General features: G+C 39.2%; 1 protein-coding gene across 2 annotated transcripts in view; it reads right to left on the bottom strand.

Moving 5' to 3' along the window:
* khdrbs2 (KH domain containing, RNA binding, signal transduction associated 2) overlaps positions 1–23,733 on the bottom strand; it is a 116,373-nt gene that overhangs the window by 70,381 nt on the left and 22,259 nt on the right. For both annotated transcript variants that reach the window (XM_005737130.1, XM_013911842.1), the window contains exons 3-6: positions 20,303–20,419; positions 15,064–15,210; positions 5,192–5,319; positions 2,688–2,874 (exon numbers count right to left, since the gene is read on the bottom strand). In XM_005737130.1, the coding sequence (XP_005737187.1) occupies positions 2,688–2,874; positions 5,192–5,319; positions 15,064–15,210; positions 20,303–20,419 (579 nt within the window). The remainder of the gene's footprint in view (positions 1–2,687; positions 2,875–5,191; positions 5,320–15,063; positions 15,211–20,302; positions 20,420–23,733) is intronic.

Genomic DNA, 23,733 nt, shown 5'->3' with positions numbered 1-23,733 from the left:
TTTAACATATTTTCAGGCGAGAATGTAGCTGTGTAAACCTCAAATATCTGCTCAGTTTATCAAGTCACCACATATTTTCAAAAGCGCTCCGACGTTTTCCGAGACGTCTGTTACCCACTAGCTCGATAGCTAGCCGGGGGCAAGGCTCACTAGAGCCCGTGAGAACACCCACCGCCGTCTTTCGCTACTCAGGTTAAACATATATAAGTCACTTAGATAACTTAACAATGTTATTGTTTGGCCTTTTTTTTAGTATTTTATTTGTTCCTGAGTAAGTCGGTTTGGCTGAGATTAAAGTTATAGTTTTTACACAGCTGAATAAACGTCACCAGGCAACTGATCATCAGAAGTGTGAGATGCTCGAGAATATACTCCGGTGTGCTGTTTTTCTTTTAGATAGCAACGAGCAGATGGCTGAGTTTATTAAACTTCACCTAAACAATCTGCAAATTTCATTAAAATTTAATAAACTATCATCTTGTCTTTATTTTTAGTTAGCACCTTAAACACTTAAAGCTGTAAGCTAATGATAGTTATATAAGAGCAGATGTATGCTGTACGTCTAATGGATGCATGATCTGATTAGTCGACTAATGCAAAAGTAATCGGTGACTAGTCAACTATCAAAATAATCGTTTGTGGCAGCCCTACTGTCTATACATATGCATATTTAGATTGTTAAAATACATTCACAAATGCATCATAATTTCACAAATATTTGTCCGTTATTTGAAAGATTGAACTGTTAAATCCAAATGTAATGCTATGGAAAAATATATAAAATGATTCGTATAAACTTTTTTTACAATGATTATCATTATTGTTAGTTAGGGTGATCGTGGCTCAAGAGTTGGGAGTTCGCCTTGTAATCAGAAGGTTGCCGGTTCGGGTCCCGGCTCGGACACTCTCGGTCGTTGTGTCCTTGGGCAAGACACGTCACCTACCACCTAATGGTGATACCCTGAGGGGAATTATAAAGTGGAATTGTAAAGCGCTTTGAGGGTTTCATAAAGTGCTATATGAATGCAATCCATTGTTATTTAAACCAACTGTTAACTGTATATTTCTGTACATTTAAATATTATTATTCATATTGCCACATTCATTGACCTTTTTTATAGGTAGTTTCATTGTTTAATCACATTAAATAGTTCCCAATTTAATGTTTAAAAGCACTTGAAAAAGGCAAAATCCCATGTAAAATTAGGGCAACAAACTATATTGTCATTACTGAAAATAACCGTATTTTCATGGGAAAGTTATTTTCTGGTATTATTTTGGCATCCCAGCTGCCGGAATATTACTGTTTTTTTAGGATTTTTTTTTTTTTACGGTGTGCAAAGCCTGAACCGTTAAATAATTGTCAGAAAATTAGAATTTTTTAAAAAGTGGAGTGTTTATTGGACCTTAGGGCAAATAAAAAAAAATTATTTAGTGTTTTATTTATATCATGTTTGCTATATTTATTGCATTAAATGTGCTGGTTTTGCTTGTTCAGGGTTTTTCGGGGCAAAAACAGCCAAATATCACACTGCTGATGCACAAAAACTCACGTGTCTAATATGACACAGGGTTAAGGAGACAAAGAGAGTTCCCATAGCTCACATGAATGTTTTTTTAATTAAACTCCAAACCAATAACACCAGTAATTATTTTCAAATAGCCTGTGTTTTCCATATGTGTCATTAAACAATATGTAAGCTGGTCTGTTTGCTAATCATTTCTCAGATTCCAGGTCAGATTCCTCACCTGCATGGATGTACATGGAAACTTGGGATACTACACTACCTAAACTGGGCTGTTCCTCAAACAGTCTGTAGTTAGCATAAATGTATGTGCAAGTGGTGCAAAAATACTTATCTAATACAGTGGCTTTCAAAGAGGGCCGATAATGCTTTCAGAATTCTTTTTTTGAAAAATATCTCATAACAAATAAATAAATAAATACATCAAATTAAAAACAGGGTAAGGAATAAACACACAAATTACCATATTAAAAAGTTGTGCACAGCAGTCAAAAATAGTGTCTGGGTGCGAGGATGAAGGTTTGTCACTATAAACAGAGCTTAAAGCTGAGACATATCAAACCTCAGCACAGTCTATGATGGCTTAACCCGAGCCAGCCAAAAATAAATCAGGCTACACAGTTAAAGATACTCGATTTAAGGCTTTTTTTTTGGGTCAGGTCAAAGCATGACTTGCCTGTGTGGCAGAACTGAGGCAACGGTGAAAAACAAGCAATATGTCTTCAGGTTCTTGCCTCCTTTTCTTTGAAAACTTTGATTACAGGTTAATCTTACTTTGAACACAAAAAACAAACAAACATTTTATTAAGTTAGTGTGACAAATGATCATTAGTTATCATAAGTTTGGAAAATATGTTGTGCTTTTAAAGGGATGAGATAAAGGGAAACCGATCACTGCCTGCAACTATGTCGAACTCAATGATCCAAAACCATCATTATACGCTTCTGCAAGTTTTTAACATTTAAAATAGGCAAATATACAATGTAATACTTGCTTGTCCTACTTTTTAAAGATGTCCCAGAATGCCCTACCTTTCCATGTAAAGCACGAATCATCCAGATTACATGAAAGGGAAGTAAATCAAGTCTGATTTACACACACTTCAAGTAAAATTACTATCAGCTATACTTTTCAGTGTGTGCAAAGAGGATTGGACTTACATAGTCGTCATATGATTCATGTGTGACTGCTAACAGCGGGGGCCTGTATCCGACACTTGCTGCTGCTGCCCCTCTGGCTCTCGGGACTTGTACCTCCCTCGTCAAAACTGTCGTGGGAAGTTTGCTGTGTGCTGCCGTCGCTGTCCCCCGAGGTGTTGCCGCGCTCCTTCCCGCGCCTCTGTGGCCCCTGGTAAAGCAAAAAAAGCAAACAAACATGGCCTCAACATTGCCCTAAGAACCTTGCTGTGCAACACTCATAAATAAGCCAAAGTAAATTAAGTGGGAAAGTGGAATTAAGAAGAAAAAAAAAAACCCTCAAACTATATTTAAATCCTTTTTAGTGCTGCATACGTCCACGCTGCCACAGCTGGTGGTTGCCTTACACTGTGCTCAGGTGAAACATAAGATAAACACAGCACTGGGGTAGATCTTGTTATGATCAGAAGGGTGACGAGTGTCACTTTGTGTTTTGTCTGCTCTGCAAACATGCCTGTGGGATGCAACATGGTTATTTCAAAAATGTGACAGAGCGATGTCATGTCTCCGTTTGCACGATAACACATCTGCCTGAAACCGCTGATTAATGTCAGGCTGCAGGCGGACAGGTATAGTTTTCAAATACAGCAAGTTGTTACTTGACATGCACCGGTGGAGAGCAAGGGCCAAAGGGCTGGGGCAGACATGAGGAATTTAAGGTAGGTTGTTTCTTTATATAAAAGTCTGACTATCCAGCAGCTCGACTTCATGCTCGGTGTAGGGACTGCAGGGAGGATTTAACATTGCAAGGATGCCTATTTTCTGCTAACTTACATTTTTACAGCATGATACAGCTAGGGTATGGCAATTTGTCTTCCTCCAGCTTATTCTTCACTAGCTGGCAACCTATTGTGATCCAAAAATACAGACACTCAAATGGGAATTATTGGTGCATATTTTTAATGGAGATTTACAAAAATCGCTTATCATTGCAGCATAAGGGGAAAATCTGGAAAAGAAAGTGGTGGTACTGGTGGTGAATTGGGAGCGTCCCAATGTTGCTGGTGGATTTTGCTCATATGGATGTGCTGCCAGAAATAGGCCAGGCTTTCATGGCACACTCTACCTGGTCATTCCAGAGGGACTTCCATAGCTCACATAGATTAAGGTCAGTTTGCTCAACAATTAGATAAATAAATAACTCAAAAGGAGACTTATAGAGGGATGCGTGAACGTCTGATCCAATGAAATGCTCTGTAGCATTTATTGTTTCTGCATAGGCTGGCCTACAGGAGTTACGCGGAAAACAAGTCACATTTTAAATTTAAAAAAAATGAAAAGAAACCATTAAAAAATATTAAATACAATATGATTAGGAATACTCACAACTGGTTTGCATAAAATACAGAAACATGTACAGGTGAACCAATTAATGTCAAAATTCACCATGAAGGTGGGTGCCTCATTGTTATTTTTTAACACATTTTTTTTGTCATTCAGAGCAGGTTAGGTGCTAGGCTCTGGATTACCTGCAAATGCATAAAATTACACATTTTTATTGCATTGACTATTAGACATGAGAGATCTTGTTTTTCTTAAACCAGCCTTAAACCATGACAGAGCCCCTGTCATGTTTTACAGAAGAATATAGACTATAGATATGGAATATGGAGTACCAAAAGACCTTTTTGCTGCTGATTTTAAAATCAGTTGTTGTGTAATTTTTCATACCTCAGCCTTTTCTTCCTGTTTCCCTTGTTTAAGAATGGCTTTTTGACAGCTGTGCTTCCATGGTGATGACTTCTAATGAGGTTTCAGCGAACAGTAGACGCATATTTCAGGTCCTGTATTCCATCTTTGCTGGATTTTTTGCTATTTCTTCAAGACATGACTTTGAGATACTGTTGCTGTAGATATACCAAGTTTTCAGCAACAAGCTCTTTAGGAATCACTTTGTTGGTACAAAAATACTATTTTATGCCATTCATGGTAAATTCAAGTATTTTTGGATACTTCAGCTAAAGAAGTTTTAGCAGCAGCCAAGAAGTTACAAAGTAAAAAGTGCCTGAAGCAATTTAGAATTGTTTCTTGTGTAAACATGAGACTGGTTTGGGTGATTTTTTTATGCTTGAATGCTCCATAGGTCAGTATTAAGTGGCCTAACAAACAAGTGGTCAAGTACAAAGACTGCGCTTAAAAACTGGTAATAAACCAGCCAGTGTCCAAAGGAAAAACTCGGAAAGACCTTCAAACATAAAAGTATAGTTTAAGAAGACTTAAAAAAATGCAGTTCAGAATATAAAGAAATGAAATGTGAGTTTGGCTTTTGCACAGATGTAAGCAAGTGAATTCATAAAAGAGTAGAAATAAAATGAAATGGTTTTAAATATCACACAAGAAACACACCAGTAAAAAGGATAAAACACCAAAAATAAAAAATAATTTAAATAAACTAATAATTAGGATGAGAAGTGTCTGTATGAATATTATGTATTTATGTGTGCTTGTGAGTGTAATTAAAACTTTACCTTGTGGTTATTGCGGTTGTTGGTCGTAGACACCTCCCTTGAACACTCCTCCCTCTGCTTGATTCGTCAGAGCCGTTCAACAGGGATAACTCTCGGAGTTGTTCCTGCCTGATCTCGTCATTGTAATCCTGTGGAAACAAAATGCAGCACGTCTCGTAAGAAAACAAAACAGAGAAGGTCATTTGTCTTCTGACTGCAACAGATGCTTGCAACAGCAGCAAATGTCATCAAATTAAAATTATCTCGACACCCAAGGGGAGCTTGTGGCTTTGCTGAGCGGTGACTAGCCAGTGAAGAATCTTTTGGTTATGGTTTGACTCAAAACGCAGAGGAAAGATTAGTGGTGGAGAAAAAGGCAATAAATATTTCTCAAACGAGCCGCGGGTTTGTTGGGGAAAGAAGAAAAACTATTTTCCTGTTTAGGTTTCGAAGACTAGTGTTAACTTCCCAGATGGCCTTAAAAAAGAAAAGGTGTCTAACCAAAAAAAATTGAGGGCAAGATTTATCTTGATGTTGGCTGAGGAGAACAGAAATGGGAAATTAAATCAGACAAATATTTTTCTCACTTTAATGCAATACAAAAATAGCCCTTGATTTGTCTGCACACAGACTGTAATTGACACTTTCAACAACTTTGCGTGGAATATCGCTATCTTGCGATTCTGAACCATTTTTCTCAGCCCGCTATCAACATGATATGGATCGCTACACAGCAGATAAGGGAGTGGACAAAACAGCCTTCATTATCTTGTCACTGGTGACAGATAAACAAGCGTGGGGGTTTATTTTTTTTACGAAACACTTAAACCGAGTCCACGGGATTCAATACCATGGGCGAAATGTTTCTATAATGACACCAAGGCAGCAACAGATTTCTTTGGCTGTCACTGCTTATGACAGCACATTACGACTGCATGATCTGGTGTCACAGACTAAAAGGAGAGCCCCAAGAAAAATACGTCCTCTCGAACAAACATAAAAACCCAATATATGTTACTATGAGCAGCAATTTCAACTTTTACTCATGAAAGAGCCAATTTGTGGTGTCCATTGTATGGACACCATACAGAATTATTCTGTGTGCACATTTGTCACACTTCACATTCCAACAAATTTTAATATTAGACACTGATAACCCGAATAAAAACAAAATCCACGTTTTAAATCATGATTTTATTTATTAAGGGGGGAAAAAGATGTTCAAATTTATGTGGCCCTGTGTAAAAAGGAAATTGCATCCCTTCCCTTCTCCTTGATAAAGAGAAGGGAAGGGATGCAATTTGTCTGACAAAGTGAAGTAGGCTTAAAGTCCTCAAAAAGCAACACATCATGTCATGATTTAAAAAACCCTTAAGAACAGGCTTAGAAACAAATGCATTGACATCTATCAGTCCGTAAAAGGTTACAATCCTTTTCTAAGGTTTTGGGACTCAAGTGAACAATGGTGAGAACAATTATCCACAGATGGAGAAAACAGTGGTGAACCTTCCTAGGATTGGTGGGTCTGCCAAAAATACTCCAAGAGCGCTTCAATGACTCATCCAGGAGGTCACAAAAGAGCAGTGAAAAGCATCTAAAGAGCTGCAGGCCTCTTTTCCTCAACAATAAGAAACTGATTGGGCATAAATGGCATCTATGGGAGAGTTCTAAGGAGAAAACCACTGCTGACCAAAAAGGACACAAAGGCTCACATTTGCCAAAAAACATCTTGATGTTCCCCAAGACTTTGGTGAAAATGTTCTGTGTACTGATGAGATAAAAGCTGAATTTCTTTGGGAGGTTTTAGACCCGTTACATCTGCTGCAAAACTAACAGAGCTTTTCATTAAAAAAAACCTCTGTGGTAGTGTGATGGTAGTGTCTGGGGCTGCTTTGCTGCTTGGTGATGGAACCATGAATTCTGCTCTCTACTCCTGAAGGAGAATGTCGGTCTACCAGTTTGTACCTGAAGCTCAAGCTCACTTGGGTTATGCAACTGGACAATGAACCAAAAAATTTCAAAAACAAAACCAGAATTAAGTTTTTTTGAGTGGCTTAGACAAATTTCAGACTCAAATCACATTGAGATGCTCTGGTATGACCGTAAACAGGCTCCTAATGTTGGAAAGCCCTAAATGTGGCTGAATTAAAGCAATTTGGCAAAGAAGAGTGGGCCAAAATTCCTCCACAATAATGTGACTCATCGCCAGTTATCACATGCTTGATTACAGTTTTTGCTGCCAAGGGTGGCATCAGCAGTTATTATGTTTAGGGGACAATCAATTTTTGAAATAGGGCCAGGCAGGTTTTTTTCACTTAATAAATGAAAATCATGGGCAGATATTTTTTTTAGCCTTTTATCACTTTTATCACTAATAATCGTGTAAATGATCAAAACTCTTACCACATGTGATCACTCTGCACTGGACTATTTATGAATACTATAACTTTTCATGGTCCACCTGTGAACCACACAAAAATGATTTAAAAATGCAATTTTTTATTTCTATTTTCAAAGTCATCTGTTTTTTTTTGTCATGGGCGGGTGGACAAAGGAGCCAGAGGCACAGGTTCAATACCCCTGACGTGGAGTTTAGTCCTTTCCTACCTACAGGCCAGGCTTATGGATCACATCACATTTAGTCATGAGGATATTACAAGACATCATTTACCCACTCTGTGATTTGCATAGTTAGGACTGAATGTAATCAGATCTTCAACAAAAGCTTATTATTAGATTAAAGTAATTCTGTGTGAACACAAAAAAATCTGAACTCATTAACTGTCTAAATGTGTGAAATGTAACCCTTTTTGCAGACTTGTTATCAGTCGTCAGTTTTAGCAGACAAATCTGCAATCACGCTCTTCTTTAATTTATTCATAATTTTCCTCAGGATCAAATTTTTCAGCCACATATTGTCGAAGGATTTGCAGCACACACTGTTCATTTTTCAAACCGTAGAAAGAATATCTAAAAACAAGAGGTTAGTGTCTCTCTACTTAAATTGTCTTCTCCTTCTTTACATGTCTGACCTTCACTGTTTCTTAAGAAGTTAATGGAGCATGATTTTGAGGTGGAAAAAAAGAGAAATTTTTATCATTGTTATAGTGAGCAACCTTGATTCGGTGAATGTGAACACATTCGATACTGTTGCAGCAAAACTGAGCATTCATTAAACTGCAGCATGTCAGACATGTCTTCATTTACAGTAACAGGCTGTGTGTCATGCACAGGCCATATGATGAACAGATTATAAAGACTGAAAACACTGACACCAACATACCGTGAAAGAAGAAAATGAAACCATGGTGGTGGACATGTGACAGCCTGTGCACGTTCTTATAATGAACAAATAAGGCCTACAGCATTCTGTTTAATTCAAGGAGACTGGCAGAGCTCTTAATAAGAAATCTGGCAGCTCATTCAAAGCTCAACAAACCTGCCAGAGCTTGTGAAAGTAGACTGTTGACAAAGGTGTTAACATGAGTATACAGAGATAAAGCCCAAGCTGAGGCTTCTCGAGCCAGATTGTTTGCTCACTGTGATTAATTCTGACCATGCATGACCTTGTACACATGCAATGCCCTTCACAGAGCTTAAGTTAGACTTAAAGAGGTCAACGCATGAAGTGCAGCGTTACCAATCATTGTGATGTTTGCGTCTGCCAGCTATTTGTCTCTGTGGCCAGAAAATAACAAGTCAAGTTAATTTGGCATTCTTCAATCATCAGCTTTATTATAAGTGACGCTGTCATGTCAGATCACCTTTGACACCTGCGGCAGTATTGAACAAGGTAAATACATTTATCCAACAAAAACATCATATTAAAAGACATGAACAAACCAAAGAAAATGGATCAGTCTTAGCTTTTGAATAAATCGTGTGACATTTGTTGGATTACAGTGATTATATAAGATTGTTTTGTTTCCCAACATAATGCATTTAAGGGGTAGAGTCGTGCTATTAGTGCTATTATTGTGTTTGAAGAATCAAAAAGCTGTGTACTCAGAGACTCACTAGATTCGTAGAAATGTCTGGCAGTGTGAATGTATGTATTTGAATTTGAAGGTGTTAACAAAATCTATGTTTAAATGTTGGTGCTATGCATCAGGTAAACTATGCCAGTACCAGGCTGGACCCTCAGAACTGCCTTCATTCTTTGTGGTATAGATTCAAAACGGTGCTAGAAACGTTCCTGTGATGTTGGTTCATCTTGACGTGATAAAAACATGCAGATTTATCAACTCCACATTCATGATGTGAATCTTCTGTTCCACCACATCCCAAACGTGCTTTGTTGAACTGAGATCTGGTGACTGTGGAAGCCATTTGAGTACAGTGAACCCCCTGAGATGTTTAAGAAACCAGTTTGAGATTATTTAAGCTTTGTGACATGGTGTGTTAACCTGCTGGAAGCAACTTGACTTAGTGTTAAGAAATATATTCTAAAACACTTCTTCAGTAAAGACTCAGAGAAGAGAAACACACAGAACTTCTTGCTAGCAAGGGTGGTCTCCAGAACTGAGACTCGCGCTGAGAAACTGCCCCGGTCTTTATTTATACTTCAGTGAGCGTTTGTTCCTTACATTGGAATGTGGAGGTGTACGTGTGTGTGTGTGTGTGACCCCATAAACAACTTCCCTTAACCTGCTGGTCTGGAAAATCCAACAGTTCATCTATATGTAAAGAAGGCACTTAGACTAAAACTGACATAGCTACGTTAATCCTACCGTAAAACAATAAGACAAGGTACGACCTCTCCCATGCTCCTAGGATGTGGGGGTGAACACCCTGGAATGTTACAGACCTCCTAGGATGAGACATTCTTTCAATATGCCACCAACTATATACTTCTACACACAAATGATTACATGCAGTATTCTACCATATGCAAACTTATATCATTAAAAGATTATACTGACTACTAAGTACAATTTTCCTATTAACACTTAGTTATACTAAGACTCAGAAGATGGGTGCACTGTGGTCATAAGGGCATGGACATAGTCAGGTATGGTGTGGCATTTGAATTATATTCAGGTGGTACTGAGGAGCCCAAAGTGCGCCAGTGAATTATCCCTCCCATATATCCTCGAGTATAATCTGAACTGTTGATACAGGGCAGGATGGATCATGTTGTTTGCACAAAATTCTGACCTCACCATCCAAATGCTGCAGCAGAAATTGAAACTCATTAAACCAGGCAATATTTTGACTGGTTTGATAAACAACCATGTCACATTCAAAGTCACCTTTCTTCCCCATTCCGATGCTCAGTTTGAAAGTTGGCAGCTTGTCTTGCCAATGTTCACATGACTAAATGCTTTGACTTGTTCCCATGTTACTGGCTGGTTAGACACTTGCATTACCAAGCGGCTGAAAGGTGTATCTAACAAAGAGTGGGGAATAGACTGCCTCAGGAAAAGTGCTCAGACATATCTTGTCCTCTGTACTAGATAAAAGACTTCATATTTTTTGCACACCAGTTGTATATAATACAATGATAAGCTCTATTAAAGAATCAAATTCTAACTAATGCATCTTTTTTTTTAAAGTTCTTTCACATTACAAGTTCTTTCAAAGTTAGCTCAACACAAACAGCAATTAGCTGTGCACAGTCTGGCTCTATTATGGAGATAATAATGCAGAATATTTAACTCTGCATCCCTGACCAATTTTTTAGGTGGTCTCTAAGCTTCCTCACCCAGGACGTCTGGGCCAAATAATTAGGATAGTGCAGTATGAGTAAACCCAAGCACACCTGGGTCAGTTTTTACAGCAGTTTTAATTTTGTTTGACTTTATGGAAAAACAAATAAGCAGTGTATATCTCATTAAAGTATCTGTGTCACCGGCTATCTGCCAAAATGCTTCCATTGCAGTTTGGCCCAAGATGAAGGCCTCACAAGCGTCTGTCTTTACAGTAACGCACTGATTAGGCTTTTCTTTTCTTTTTAGATGCATAAATTGTGAGCTAACAGGACTGATTTCTGATTTGCAATTCTGCTTCATTGTAAGTCCTGGTAAGCTTTCTGTACCAGCTTCTGACAAAATTCAGATCTAGTTGTATGTGCTCTGTTTCTGATGGACAACAAATGATCAACTGATGCTAATGTCTAATTAAAAGTGACCATAGCACGCATGTGGCATTGTGGTAGACAGCTACACATCTCTGTGACTCTGCCTGCTGCATCATGTTGGTTTATGAAGCATAATCCAGCAAAATGCCAGCGGGAGTCAGTGGTAGGTTTCCACGGGGGAGCTCTGATTCAAATCGAGCATGTTTGTGGCAGGATGATCAACTTCTGTATGAGCTACGCTCTACATTTCCTATTGAGCTGAAAAGAAACCTCTGTTTTGAACATATTAAAAGAGTAGCTGAATATAATTAGGCTCTTACAAAATAGTCAGTGTCAAGTATAAAACAGTATGGAACCTGACCCCTGCAATAAACTGCAGTTCCTCAAATGGCCACTTGAGGCCAGCTCCAACAGAGAGTCAATCAGAGCAGAAAGAAGAAGGGTGCGAAAAACAAGTTTGATCTTTCTTTACAGTAATTTGACATTCAGCATGGGTCCCTATGTAGTTAATTATACTAACAACCAATCCAAGAAACCTGTGATGCAAGTTTTGGTTAATGTGTCACCTGGTGCCACATCGTAATATTTTACTGCTAATAGATTTTATTATTTTATAGTTTTCATTTTTTTATTTTGGTATGATATTTGTATGTTTTCTGAAACTTTTTGGGGGGTTGTCTAACGTCCTTCCAGCATCTACCAAATGAATGCAATGAGGCACACTTGCCCTGTCAACCATGTTTAAAAATGGAGACAGGAAAGCGCCACAACAAAGCAAGGAAAAAAAGATGGGCAAAGGCACCCAGGGCTGGGAGGCCATGGAGTTGTTTTCTTGGGATGAATGCCTGGCACAGAGAAGGAGTGAGCTCTGGCAATAGCAGGAGACTCGGCAAAGAGAGACCAAAGAGACAAGTGAAGATGAGAAGGACCGAGTAAACTTCTGCTATACTGCCGGGAGTGTGCTCTTGAGAGACTGTTGTGGCTTTGGGGTTTTTCTTTTTTTCCCATTTTTCAGCTGCCAAGTTTCTTAAGGAGATGGATATTTTAGGGCTTTTTTTTCAAAAAAGGAAAAAAAATTAAAGGAACATTTTGAAAACACATCAGATCTCAATGGGAAAAAACATGCTGGTGCTATAATGATATGGGGTGGGATGTGTTAGAAACAGAAGGATGCTGCATCATTTGATAGAAATATGATGTATTAACCTATAGAAGGAAATTTCATTGCAGCAACTCAAAATAATACTCAGTAGTTTGTGTGCCCCCCCCACGTGCTTGTATGGATGCCTGACAGTGCGTGGGCATGTTCCTAATGATGTGGTCCTTTGATCTTCTACCAGATCTGGACCACAGCATCACTGAGCTTCCAGATAGTCTGATGCACAACCTGGCAATGTTGGTTGGACGGAAACATAATGTTCCAGATTTGTACTATTGGATTCATGTTAGGCAGGCACAATCAATGGTATAATTCCTTCATTCTCCAGGAACTGCCTGGATACTCTGGCATTAGGAAGAACCCAGCAACTATAGCACCAGCATATGGTCTGACAATAGGTCCCTGACAACAGTCAGGGTGCCGTTGCCTAGCCTGTAGCGGTCTGTGGATCTCTCCATGGATGTGCCTCCCCAGACCATCACTGATCCACAAAAAACTGGGCATGCTGAACAATGACAACATAAAGTTTTCCATTGCTTCTCCAGGCCCTTTCATGACTCTCACGTGTGCACAAGGTGAATCTGATCTCATCTGTGAAAAGCACAGGGCACCAGTGGTGGACCTGCCAATTCTGGTATTTTATGGCAAAGGCCAATCTGCTCCCATAGTATTGAGCAGTGAGCACAGAGCTCATTAGACGACGTCTGGGCCCCTGGCCTCCCTCATGAAAGTTGCTTGTGTTTGTTTGGTTAGAGGCATTCATACCAGTGGCCTGCTAGAGTTCATTTTGTAGTGCTCTGGCACTGTGCATCCTGTTCTACTATAGTTGTGTCTTTAAAGACAGCATTGCTAAGCTTGGTTTCTTTACTTGGTTTCGGCTACTAGACACTGCTCAGCTCACTCTGAGTCCACAAAGGCTTCATCCAACTTTTCTTTCACATATGCATGAGTACACCGCAAATACACCTGTAACCATATGTTGCTTTTCACGATTTATCAGAGCACGTCTCTGACAACATGTTTTACAATGCAGCTCCTAATGCATTATGCAGCAATTAAAAAAAAAAAAGCAGGACATGTATATGCCACTCCTCACCTGAGGCGTGAAACATCTGTCACTACTACTACTGACAGATGCCTGCTGTGTTGCATTATGTGCAGTTTATTTGCAAAATCCTAATAATATGCCCGAGGCAGCGGACATGTGCTCTGAAATTGGTACTAAAGTTTTTTTAATGTGATTTTATTGTCATGTGGAGAAGGTGTAAGCTGAATTTTGATGTTGCCTACCTTACTGCGTTGTGTTTTTTTCAAATTTCAGTAAATACGGGGTTTATTTTTCTAACTCAGCGTGAAATTAGTGTTGGAAATGTCTGATTAACTAGCAACATTTAACAGTTTTCTTAATCTTGCATTCATTTTGGATTAAAGGAGCATTTTTGTTAACATCCACCTGCCCAAAATGTCCTTCCACGGTAATCATTTTCGGATTACTGCAATTAAAAGCTAATTGCTTCTTTCCCAGGTCATTTTGCAGACAAATCTTTACAAAAGATCTAAAATAACTAACCTAAAATCTCTGAATGGGTGGATATATTAAAAAACAACTAGTCCTATATCACGGCTGGTCCTGTGTACACACTGATTAGCATCAAATAATGCAGTTTACTAAAAAAAAGTAAGAGGGGTCCTTTTTTAGAAGAGATTACTGAGTTTCTCACAGGTGCAAAAATAGGAAACTAAGGGGGAAAAGGCTTAGAAAAGCAGGTTTAAACATAAGCTGCTAAAGGTTCAACTAATTGCTTTGCATGCAACACTTTACAGCACGGGCAAGTTCTCGTGGTTGTTTTGCACCACTTGGTAATGAGTCACATGTTCACAAGTTTGTGTTAGGAGCAGCAAGAATGCACCAAGGAACTGAAAGTGGTAAAATTGTTCCCATCAGTTTTCCCTTTCACCAGCCAACAAACACATAAATAGATTCTCTTGGCTTTTAGCTTAACTTCTGATGGAGTGTTTAACCACTGTTTTCGAGCATTCTCCCTAAAAGCGTGCACACAGAAACATCAGGAGCGGATCTATAATCAGGTACTTCCCTACTGTTTGTTGGCAGACTTTGTGAAGTCATTAGTAGCTGCTTTTGTTCAGTGCGGTATCATCATGCTCCTGGCCCACCGAGACAAAATTCTTGCAAGAATATTGGTTCAGTATAGCAAGAAGCATGAACTTCATAAAGCAGACTCATGCAGCACAGCTCCTCTATTAGACTTGTCACATTTGCAAAGCTTGATTAATATTTACAGCTTAAACTCAGCGAGAGTACACAACATGCACATTAATTATTGCTAAGTTCTCCAGGCTAGGTTGCTGGAGTCTTGGAAGTTGTTCCATACTGCACTTTAATTGCTGAATACATTATTTTTCATTTGTAACTAAGGGCATGTAGTGTCGAATGGTAGTTGTAATGCAGAGAAAAGCTTCACGCTCGTATCTTCCTCTTATTTAAACAAACCCCCGATACTGTAAACTCAGTACTGCTGCATGCTAATAAGGGTGATGAAGAAATGGTCAAGTCAGCAGTAAATGCGCTTGTTTGGACAGGACGGTGTAGGAATAAAAATTACAAAGAAAAATCGTGTAAAGTATTAAACTTACTGGTACTAGGAATTTCTTTATCTCCTCCAAGGCGTGACTCATGCGGGAATAGGCCTCTCCAGGTGGAGCAAAGACCTCAATTAAAACGTGCAGATCGTTACTCAGATGGGCGTATTTGGCCTCCCCGCTTTTCCTTAATTCTTCTTCCTGTAAAAAATAGAAGAGGAAGGGAAGTTTTTTGTGTGTTTTTTTTTAGAAATTCACCAAATTAATATCTTTAATAAAAATGTTTAATTTGAATAAATCAAGGCGCCATTTATCCTCCCTACAGATGCTGCACATCTGTAAACTGCTTTGGAACGCCACCTCCACCCCAGCTCCTCCTTTTCATGCTTTTTATGTCTTATCTATTGTCACTGATCAGTTCTGTGCCGGGGGCTTCCCATCATTCTCCCTGCCTCAAGCTCCTCGTGTATGCAGATGGAAAAGGGCGGGGAGGTGTGCTCTCCCCGCATTATGCTTTCCACGTCTGCACATGCCAGGCGCGAAGGGGGTCCCTGAACAGAGTCATGCCGCCAGATATCATTTACTTCATGTTGAAGAATGGTCTTTTTATTGTAGTGGTCTTGACTGAAAGAGCACAATACAAGCTTCGGGTTAACACATAGTAATTGCACTACTGCATAAATTGCTGGATTATCAAAGAGCTGTTTGATTAATTATTAATTTTGATATCAGTTTTTTGTTATGTGTTTATTGCAGATTTCAGGGTGGTTGAGGAGCAGGTGTACTAAGCAGGCAGACAGAGTGAGGTCTCCTGGTGGACAGGTGAGGCATTAACCTTTCAATAAATATTCTGAGATGGAAGAGAAAGGTAATGGATTGCCAGAGGAAAATATCCATCAAAATTAAGTTAAATGGGAAAATGAACAAATGCTTGCTGAAGCTATCACACTGATTTCCATTCTTGCTAGAATTCCAGCTGGATGCTTTTCTAGTAGTCATTTCCCCTATCATTGTTAATATTTGGTAAAAGCTGTGGGATATGGAAGTGAGTTTTTGTCAGCTTATGGAGAAAGTCATGCCAGGGAAATAATAACAACCACTGCTTTAAAGCAACGCAGCACTGCACATTTAGCAAAGATGCAGGGCAAAGAGAAAGAATTTCAGGAGAGAAAGTTTCGTTTGGATAGGGCACACTGCGCTGATCTCAATCTTACATTGTGCACCGAAGTAAACATGTTTTCAATACAGACTCCCACACAAAACTCCTCCAGACTCTGTTCACAGGAGCACCTTTAATTCTTCACCCGGGCCCTGCAGAGACCTGCCTTAGGCTTCACACTGACATTAACGGCTTAAAAGATCTGCAGTATAGCTGGGGGCAAGTGGTAACTGTGTTTTAAAAGGAGCGTTAAATCAATTCCACATTTAACAAATAATCAGAAGTGATGTGAGGCCTTTTTTCTACTTGTACTAGTTACAAACGCAGCGGCTGCATTCTGAACAATGTACAGAATATTCAGTCATGTCAGAATAAAGACTGACTAAGGATTTTTTTTTAAACCTGTTTTCATTCATCCTTCGCTGCAACAGTTGGGTATTGAGTGCTTTTCTCAAGGACACCTTGATGGTGGCTGTTAAGAGAAGTGAGAGTGCCACTCATGCACTTTACTTTATCAGCCAATCTGGGGCTTCAAACTTTTGTCCTTGCATCACAGGGCCGATGCCTTCCCTCTGGGAGAAGCCGGCTTTAATTAAAAATTTCTCCCAAGATGTCATCATTTTTCACTTTCTCTGTCAGCGAGCCTAGGTTATTGTGTATCTGATCAAAACATGCATGTGGGCAGACCAATCTGTCTGCAAGCTGGTACAGTAATTTGTCCCTGAAACGCTAGATAGCGTGACTGCCTGCTTAATTGAAGCTATTGTGTGGTTCACTGCTGTAAGGATTATATGTTGTGTATATAAACAATATTCTGTCCTGCCTGCGGTGTTAACCTTGACTACCAGGAAATAGTCTGGAACCAGAGAGGTGAAATAAGGACTTTTCAACTCTATGATTAAGCACCACATAAACTCTTACTTGTACACGAAGTGTAATATTGAGCATATGGTTTAATATTAGCTTAAGAGGTGCTCTTGTGAAAATGTTCCCAGCCTACCCTCCTTACCCTACTGCTGGGCTGATGCTTCTAAATGTGGAACTGGATAAGGTGGCAGAAATGTGTGTAGGCAATGTGCTTTTGAATGTAATAGGGCTTTGGCGGCGTCTGCTCGACACTGCCTTGTGGCCAGATGCCTTGAAAGGCTGCCAGCCTTTCACTCAGGACCTCTGGGAGCCAGTCTCATCACAGAATGCCTCAGACTTGCCTAGACCGTACACAAAATCAATACCCCTCAGATAACACCAAGCAAAATCAGATCATTATGTAGCCATTGTTGGTAAGAGTCAACTGTTAAGAGTCTATTATTGTCCTGTGTGCTGGGTGAATACAGCCGGGGACTTTATAAGGACAAGGACTAGAAAAACAACACGTGTCTTCCTCAAGATGAATTTCCATGTCAGCGACATAGCAGGGGACATAGTGAACATTAAAATTGCCGCTTGCTCAGTATAACAATCTCAGCAAAGCATGCAGGTAAATGAACTGTTATGTTGCTGACAGTTTGACTGTTATTAACATTTTAGTGCCTCTTTACTTAATTTAGCACACCAAAGACAAGTTAATGTAGCACATGAGCAAACTCAATGGACTTAGTGGCAGTAAGCCAAAATTGTAAATGAACTCCTGCACCAGCCAAGGTACATCCAAGAATTAGATGGTGCAAAAAAAATATCCTCATCTCAGTGCCTTCAAAAGGAAGACTTTCCATCTCACCATTAGGTCCATAAAAGGTCACTTTTATTGTATTAATTTCTATTTACAATACAAAGTTTAAACACTTATTACTTAGTCTCAGTTATTCAGTTATATAAATTTTCTGTAACTGATATTTGGTATTATCACACAGAAAATGACTGATTTCATCTATTCTGCAGATAATCTCAATCTATTTGGTCCATTTTTAAAAAAAATGTGTTTGCATGTATAGCATTAATATTGATCTTGGTAAAATAAATATTAATAACTGCATGTGTCTTGTATTAATAATGCTGTTTCCAGACATGTACTGCAGAGCTGAACATATCTAGACATTACCTGACTCGAGGTGCATGTGAGAATCATAACGTCTAATGCAGCCAGACTGGACGTTAGCCTCTCAGCTCTCTAATAAAAACACTGTGTGATGTTAGACTGTGCTGATGTGCGAATAGAGCAGCTAACTGTCTGGTGCATTCATCTCCAGCAGGTGACCATCACGTGTGCACGCTCTATCCTGACAGCTTGTCTAAATCACACTACTGAGTTTTTTTAAATGGTAGGACTCTGTGTGAAACAGGCTATTTTCTGCTGCGTGTTATCTTAAAAGAAAGTGTGAAAAAAAAATCCAACTTGTTCATGTCTAAAAACAGAAGCTTCTTTAGTTTGGGCATACATGGCTAAGTACATATCAAGATCATCCTAAAACTCCTATACTGAAAATCTAAGGGTCACAGCATAACTTCAGCTGGACATGCTTAAATTATTTTAAGTATCAGTCTGTGTGTATGTAGATGCAAGTATATGATCTAAAGGCTGCGTAATACACGTATTGATAACCTTAATCAGAATAGTTATTAAATGGACTGTATATAATTTACACAGATGAACATTAGAACAGATTTGTTTGAGGGGTTTAAGTCTCTCTGGTCCTGCGATTACGTTATTGATGATAACATAATTACATAATCATATGTAATTAATTAAACATAATTACATTTACTGTTCCAGTGGCATTTATTTGAAGTTCGTGTTTTTTTCTTTCTGTTAAATATCAACAGAATCCAAATCACTTTTATTGTGTACACACAAAAGAAATTGATCTCCCGTTTCTTTGCTGCACTCATTGGACTTAACACAATAGACAAACAGACAATAACAATACGTGTTCTTCTTTGAGGACTTGACAGTATGTATGTGGTATATAGAATATACAACATACAGTATATACAGCGTGCTTTTGTAGCAGGTATGGTGGCTGTTTAGTACAGACACCATGTGAGCGATTTAAGTGTTGATCAGAGTGACAGCCTGTGGAAAGAAACTGTACAGACGTCTGGTTGTTTTGGTGCTCAGTGCTCTGCAGCACCAATCAGAGGGGAAGAGTTGGAGGTGGCCGTGTTCAGGGTGTGCTCATTTCCTGATTCTGGATTTTTTTTATAAGCCCTGAATGGAGGGCAAGGTGACACCGGTGATTTTTTTCTGCAGTCCTGACTGTCCGTTGTAGTGTGTTCTTGTCCTGCTTTGTGGGTGATCCAAACTAAACAGTGATGTATGTGCTGAAAACCCCTGCTGCTAAGTGCTCCTCCATGTTCACAGGTTGTTCTCTAACTATGCCTGTCTGCTATATGTTCCTGAGGAAGTGCTCTCCAAAGACACTTAAGAACTTGTTTTTGCACATAACTGCGAGCTGCAAACAAAGCTATGGGAATGCTGACAGTGAAAGGAAACAGCAGTGTTGGACAGCCAAACTTTATGCAGCATGCTATAAGCTACACGAGTTCAATAAACCTGAAGAAAGCTGTAAATTCAAATAACAAATGTCTTGTAAAAAAAGAGGGAAAAAAGTGTAAAAAAATGAAATCAGTTAAAGCCTCTGTAAAGTTGCTCCAACAGCCTTTGCACTGTTTTGCCCTCAATATGTACTCGATGTATTGAAATGCAGCTCTAGTTTCACCAAAGAGGCGATAAGGCTGAAAGTCTTTTGTCATGTCTGAATGTCTGAATCAGAGGCTACAGTAATAATAGCAATGTAACTCTAGAGCAGCACAGTGCGACCTGTTATGAGCGTGAATACCAGATCCAGCAGGCTGTCTGTGTACACGCTCGGATAAGTTTGGCTCCAGGGGACCACATGTCAGCAGAATAAATGACTTTGGCAAAGAGATTCATTACTTTGCCTTCATAATTGACGATTACAGAATATGCTATTAAACAACACAGAAAAACATTCCCATTTTTCGCCTACATATGTTTGTCAAGTGAAAGCTATTAATTTTATTCTGGGTGTTATTCATCTCAGTTACTGCTCAGATGGTGTTGGTTAAAATATTCCACTGTGCTTTTGGTAGGATTTCAAGAGCTTTGCCTTTGTAAATATTTCTCTTTGATCAGCCAAACAGCTATATCTCAGCACCAATCGATAGACGCCTTACCTTGTCTTTATCTCTCATGGACCCTTTGCCAAGGATGGACATCTTCACTCCTGTCTCCTCTTGTAATCGTTTCATAGAATTTCCCCGTGGTCCCAGCAGCTTCCCTACAAAATTAAACTATGCAAGAGGAGAATAATGGCAATGAGAGACCTTATCAGAGTGTCCTGCATACCTAAGAAGAGAATTAATAGTTAAAAAGCTGATTTATATTTCCATATAACTGTTTTCTAAGCATCCTCTCTTTTTACGTGCTGCATGTAAAAGGGATTTGATCTTTTCAGAGAAAAGGTTAACCATGAAAGATCACCGCTGGCCATTAGTTATCTATTATCGATATAACCTCACATTCCACTGATCATTTATCATGTGAGAAAAAGCTGAAATGTAGCCTGTAATAAATCAATATAATGGTGCTCTGTGTGTAGCACATTAAAGGTAAATGCAACTCTCATCTTCATTCCAGCATATGTGTCTGTCCTGTGCTTGCTCCATGCCCTCGATAGTCATGCGTCTTAGTGGCGTTTAGGGTCATCGAAGTCATGCTAAGAGAAAGGAAACGAATGGGAACATGGACTCAAACCAATAATATTCCTGAGACTGTTCCAGAGGTCAGTGCTGAGATAAAGTCAGAAATAATGACTTTCTTCCCAGTGGGAAATTAAGTAATACTATCCTGATGACAAACTATTAGATTAAAGCCTTGGGGCTATCATTTCCCTCTCACTGTGCACCAGCTAGTGTTCATACTGAGAAAAGTAACTCTGGGTAGCCACAACACTGCTGAGATTACCAGTTATTAAAAGGTAAAACTCATAACGTGACTGCAGTGAGTCTGGCAGTTTTTGAAAACGTGGGTGGGGATGACTATTAACACTACTTAACACACAATTTTTAATTGTTAAAAAACCCAGCTTCGACTTTCAAATGTTTCCTGTTAGGTGAGATTAAAAGTAGACCACCTCCGGAGTTGAACAGGTGGTCAGCCGCCTACTGCAACACACTCTGTCCAGCGCTAAAATGACATTAACCTTTTCACAAAGCAGGTTCTCCTACTGTGAGAAGAGCTCATAACCTTACTGCCAGCTGTGTGCGGCTGCTGCAACGCAACTCCAATAACTGCTCGCTCAGCTTATTCAACCTAAAGTGTCCCGTCAATTTATGAAACAGACACTAATTTTCCATCTATCTTGTGCCGGGCTGACTTATTTTAATGAACATCATTAACACCACAAGTGAATGCCACAACCAGGATTTTGAGGCGCCAGGGGATGTGTATATGAAGAAAAAAAAAATCTGCTGTCCTTGCCTGTCCTCTGATCTGAATGATTAAGGCGCCTTTGTGGATGCCTTTCTTCAGCTGCTTTGACAGGACTATCCTATAGCTGGCAGGGAGCTGGAGAGCAGATGGTCGTTGTGGCTACATCGGGAAGCCGCTCGCTGGGTGGTAGGAGAAGAGTGGCCTGTTTTCATTAAGCTAATGAATGTCTGGAGCCATTCTGCTGCTCCATGGTGAGCAATTTGAGCTTCGGAAAGGGGTATGGTTCAGTGTTAAATGAGGTTTGAAATGATTCTATATACCCCCTATAGTCTTAACACTGATAAGTGTGCAGATATTAGAAGTAAGGGTGTTGTGCATGCAACAATTAAGCGCAAAGACATTTTAAACATTGAACAAATACTCGATGATAAAATGGCTGGAATGAAACCCTTGTTTGTACTGTATGCTGTATTGCACACTCTGGGTCTTCTTTTTCTTTTCTTCTGAAAACCAAATTTTAATGTTTTGGTCTCCATACTGATTCTAAAATATGAAGCTCTGCGCTGTGTAACCTTACAAGTTCACAGGGTATAACGAAAAAGGTGAAGATTGAGTTGGACACAGCTTACAAATGTAGCTGAATAAAGCACTTTTCAAAAGCACCTCAGTGTGTCTGTTTCGTGGTTGTGCTTCCTTCAGTGGCCTGCGTCTGCAAACAAACAGTCTGAAGACACGTGTGTAGCATTGTTTTTTAACTGGTTTGCCTTTTGTAATGGCATCTCAGTATTTGCAGCATGTTTCATTGTGTTGCAAATGCGCTGTCAAACTGATGAATGTACGTCTCAGCCGTCTTGTGTTTTGCCTATTTGCATACATTTTTCTAAAGGAGAACTCCATCAAGAATTAATCCAACAGAGGTGTGTGAGCAAACAACAAAGTTCTGTGTGGCTCCAGAAGGTGCTGCGTGAGGCTACAGTTAATAAGGCACCTCACTAGAGGTCCCCGTGGCTTTTTAGGCCGTCCATCAATGCTACACGGGTGCGATGCTACATTGGTGGGTAAGTCTTAAGCTGCGCTCTCAAAGCTAGGACACCCTGCAGGCACAGGTAATCCCCACAGTAATATATGTAATGCACATCAGTTCTTCCTTTCCCAGTTTTATAAACAAGATCATCCCAGCTTCAGCTTCTGTACCGTATGTTCCTAAACTCCAACTTTTATTTTAAAGATGTCAGTAAACACAGATGTTTCTGTGTTAAATGATTTAAAAAACGTTGACACAACAAGAAATGCCTGTGAGTTTTCATTTTAAAAAAGGGGTTATTTTCTGTTCACACTTTTTGGTTGTTGTGTTTGCATTCACACCAAATGTGAAAGCTGCCTTCATCAGTGACTGAGACCTGACATTGGATTCTTCGTCACCTTTGCAGACTTGTAAATCAAAGGATGAAAATGTGTGAACCAAGAGTGATCCCAAACATGGAAAACTTGGAAGCAACGGGGAATTATATGCACTGTATTAGTTTAATCCTGGTGAGCTGCACAACTTAATGTCTCCAGCTTGACAACTACCAAATCCTGTAGAAAAGGTTTTGTAATTTTAAAGCATCACATTTAAATGAATGAATGAGTGAATGAATGAATGAATTAGAAGGTCTGATTATATGGGGAATACCACATATGTACATTATTCATAACAATACTGCCACTGTTGTCTATAAGGGGCTGGACTGATTTGGTGAAATCACTCCTGCTGGCTTTTGCCTTTTATGTTTTTTTTTTATGACGTCCTATGTTTCCTACAATGCTGAGATCTTTGTACACTTAAAACAGACCCATTTGTGAGTGCAGACCAAAGGTCTTTTTTCCATACATTCGAAAAATAATGACACTTTGAAAATACATTACAAGTTCATTTTTATGCTCCTAAATTTAAAGTAATAAATGTGATTATATGAGAAAAGCTAAATAAAAGGCAAACATCAAAGGAGGCACTCAGCGCCCTCCTGATGTTTCCCCTCATATTTATTTATTAATTTTATATATTTTTAAGTGCTAAAGCAGCTTGTTTCCATTCTTTAGTATAAGGTCAGTTCCAAGGGAAGAATACTGACATTTTGCACCTTGTCGAACCACTGTGGCATTGCATATCTAATAACAAAACAACTTTTTA

The sequence above is a fragment of the Pundamilia nyererei genome, unplaced genomic scaffold (assembly GCF_000239375.1).
Source record: "Pundamilia nyererei isolate P.nyererei 1_Seehausen unplaced genomic scaffold, PunNye1.0 scaffold00073, whole genome shotgun sequence".
Taxonomy (NCBI): domain Eukaryota; kingdom Metazoa; phylum Chordata; class Actinopteri; order Cichliformes; family Cichlidae; genus Pundamilia; species Pundamilia nyererei.
This window is presented reverse-complemented; position numbering and strand designations above follow the sequence as displayed.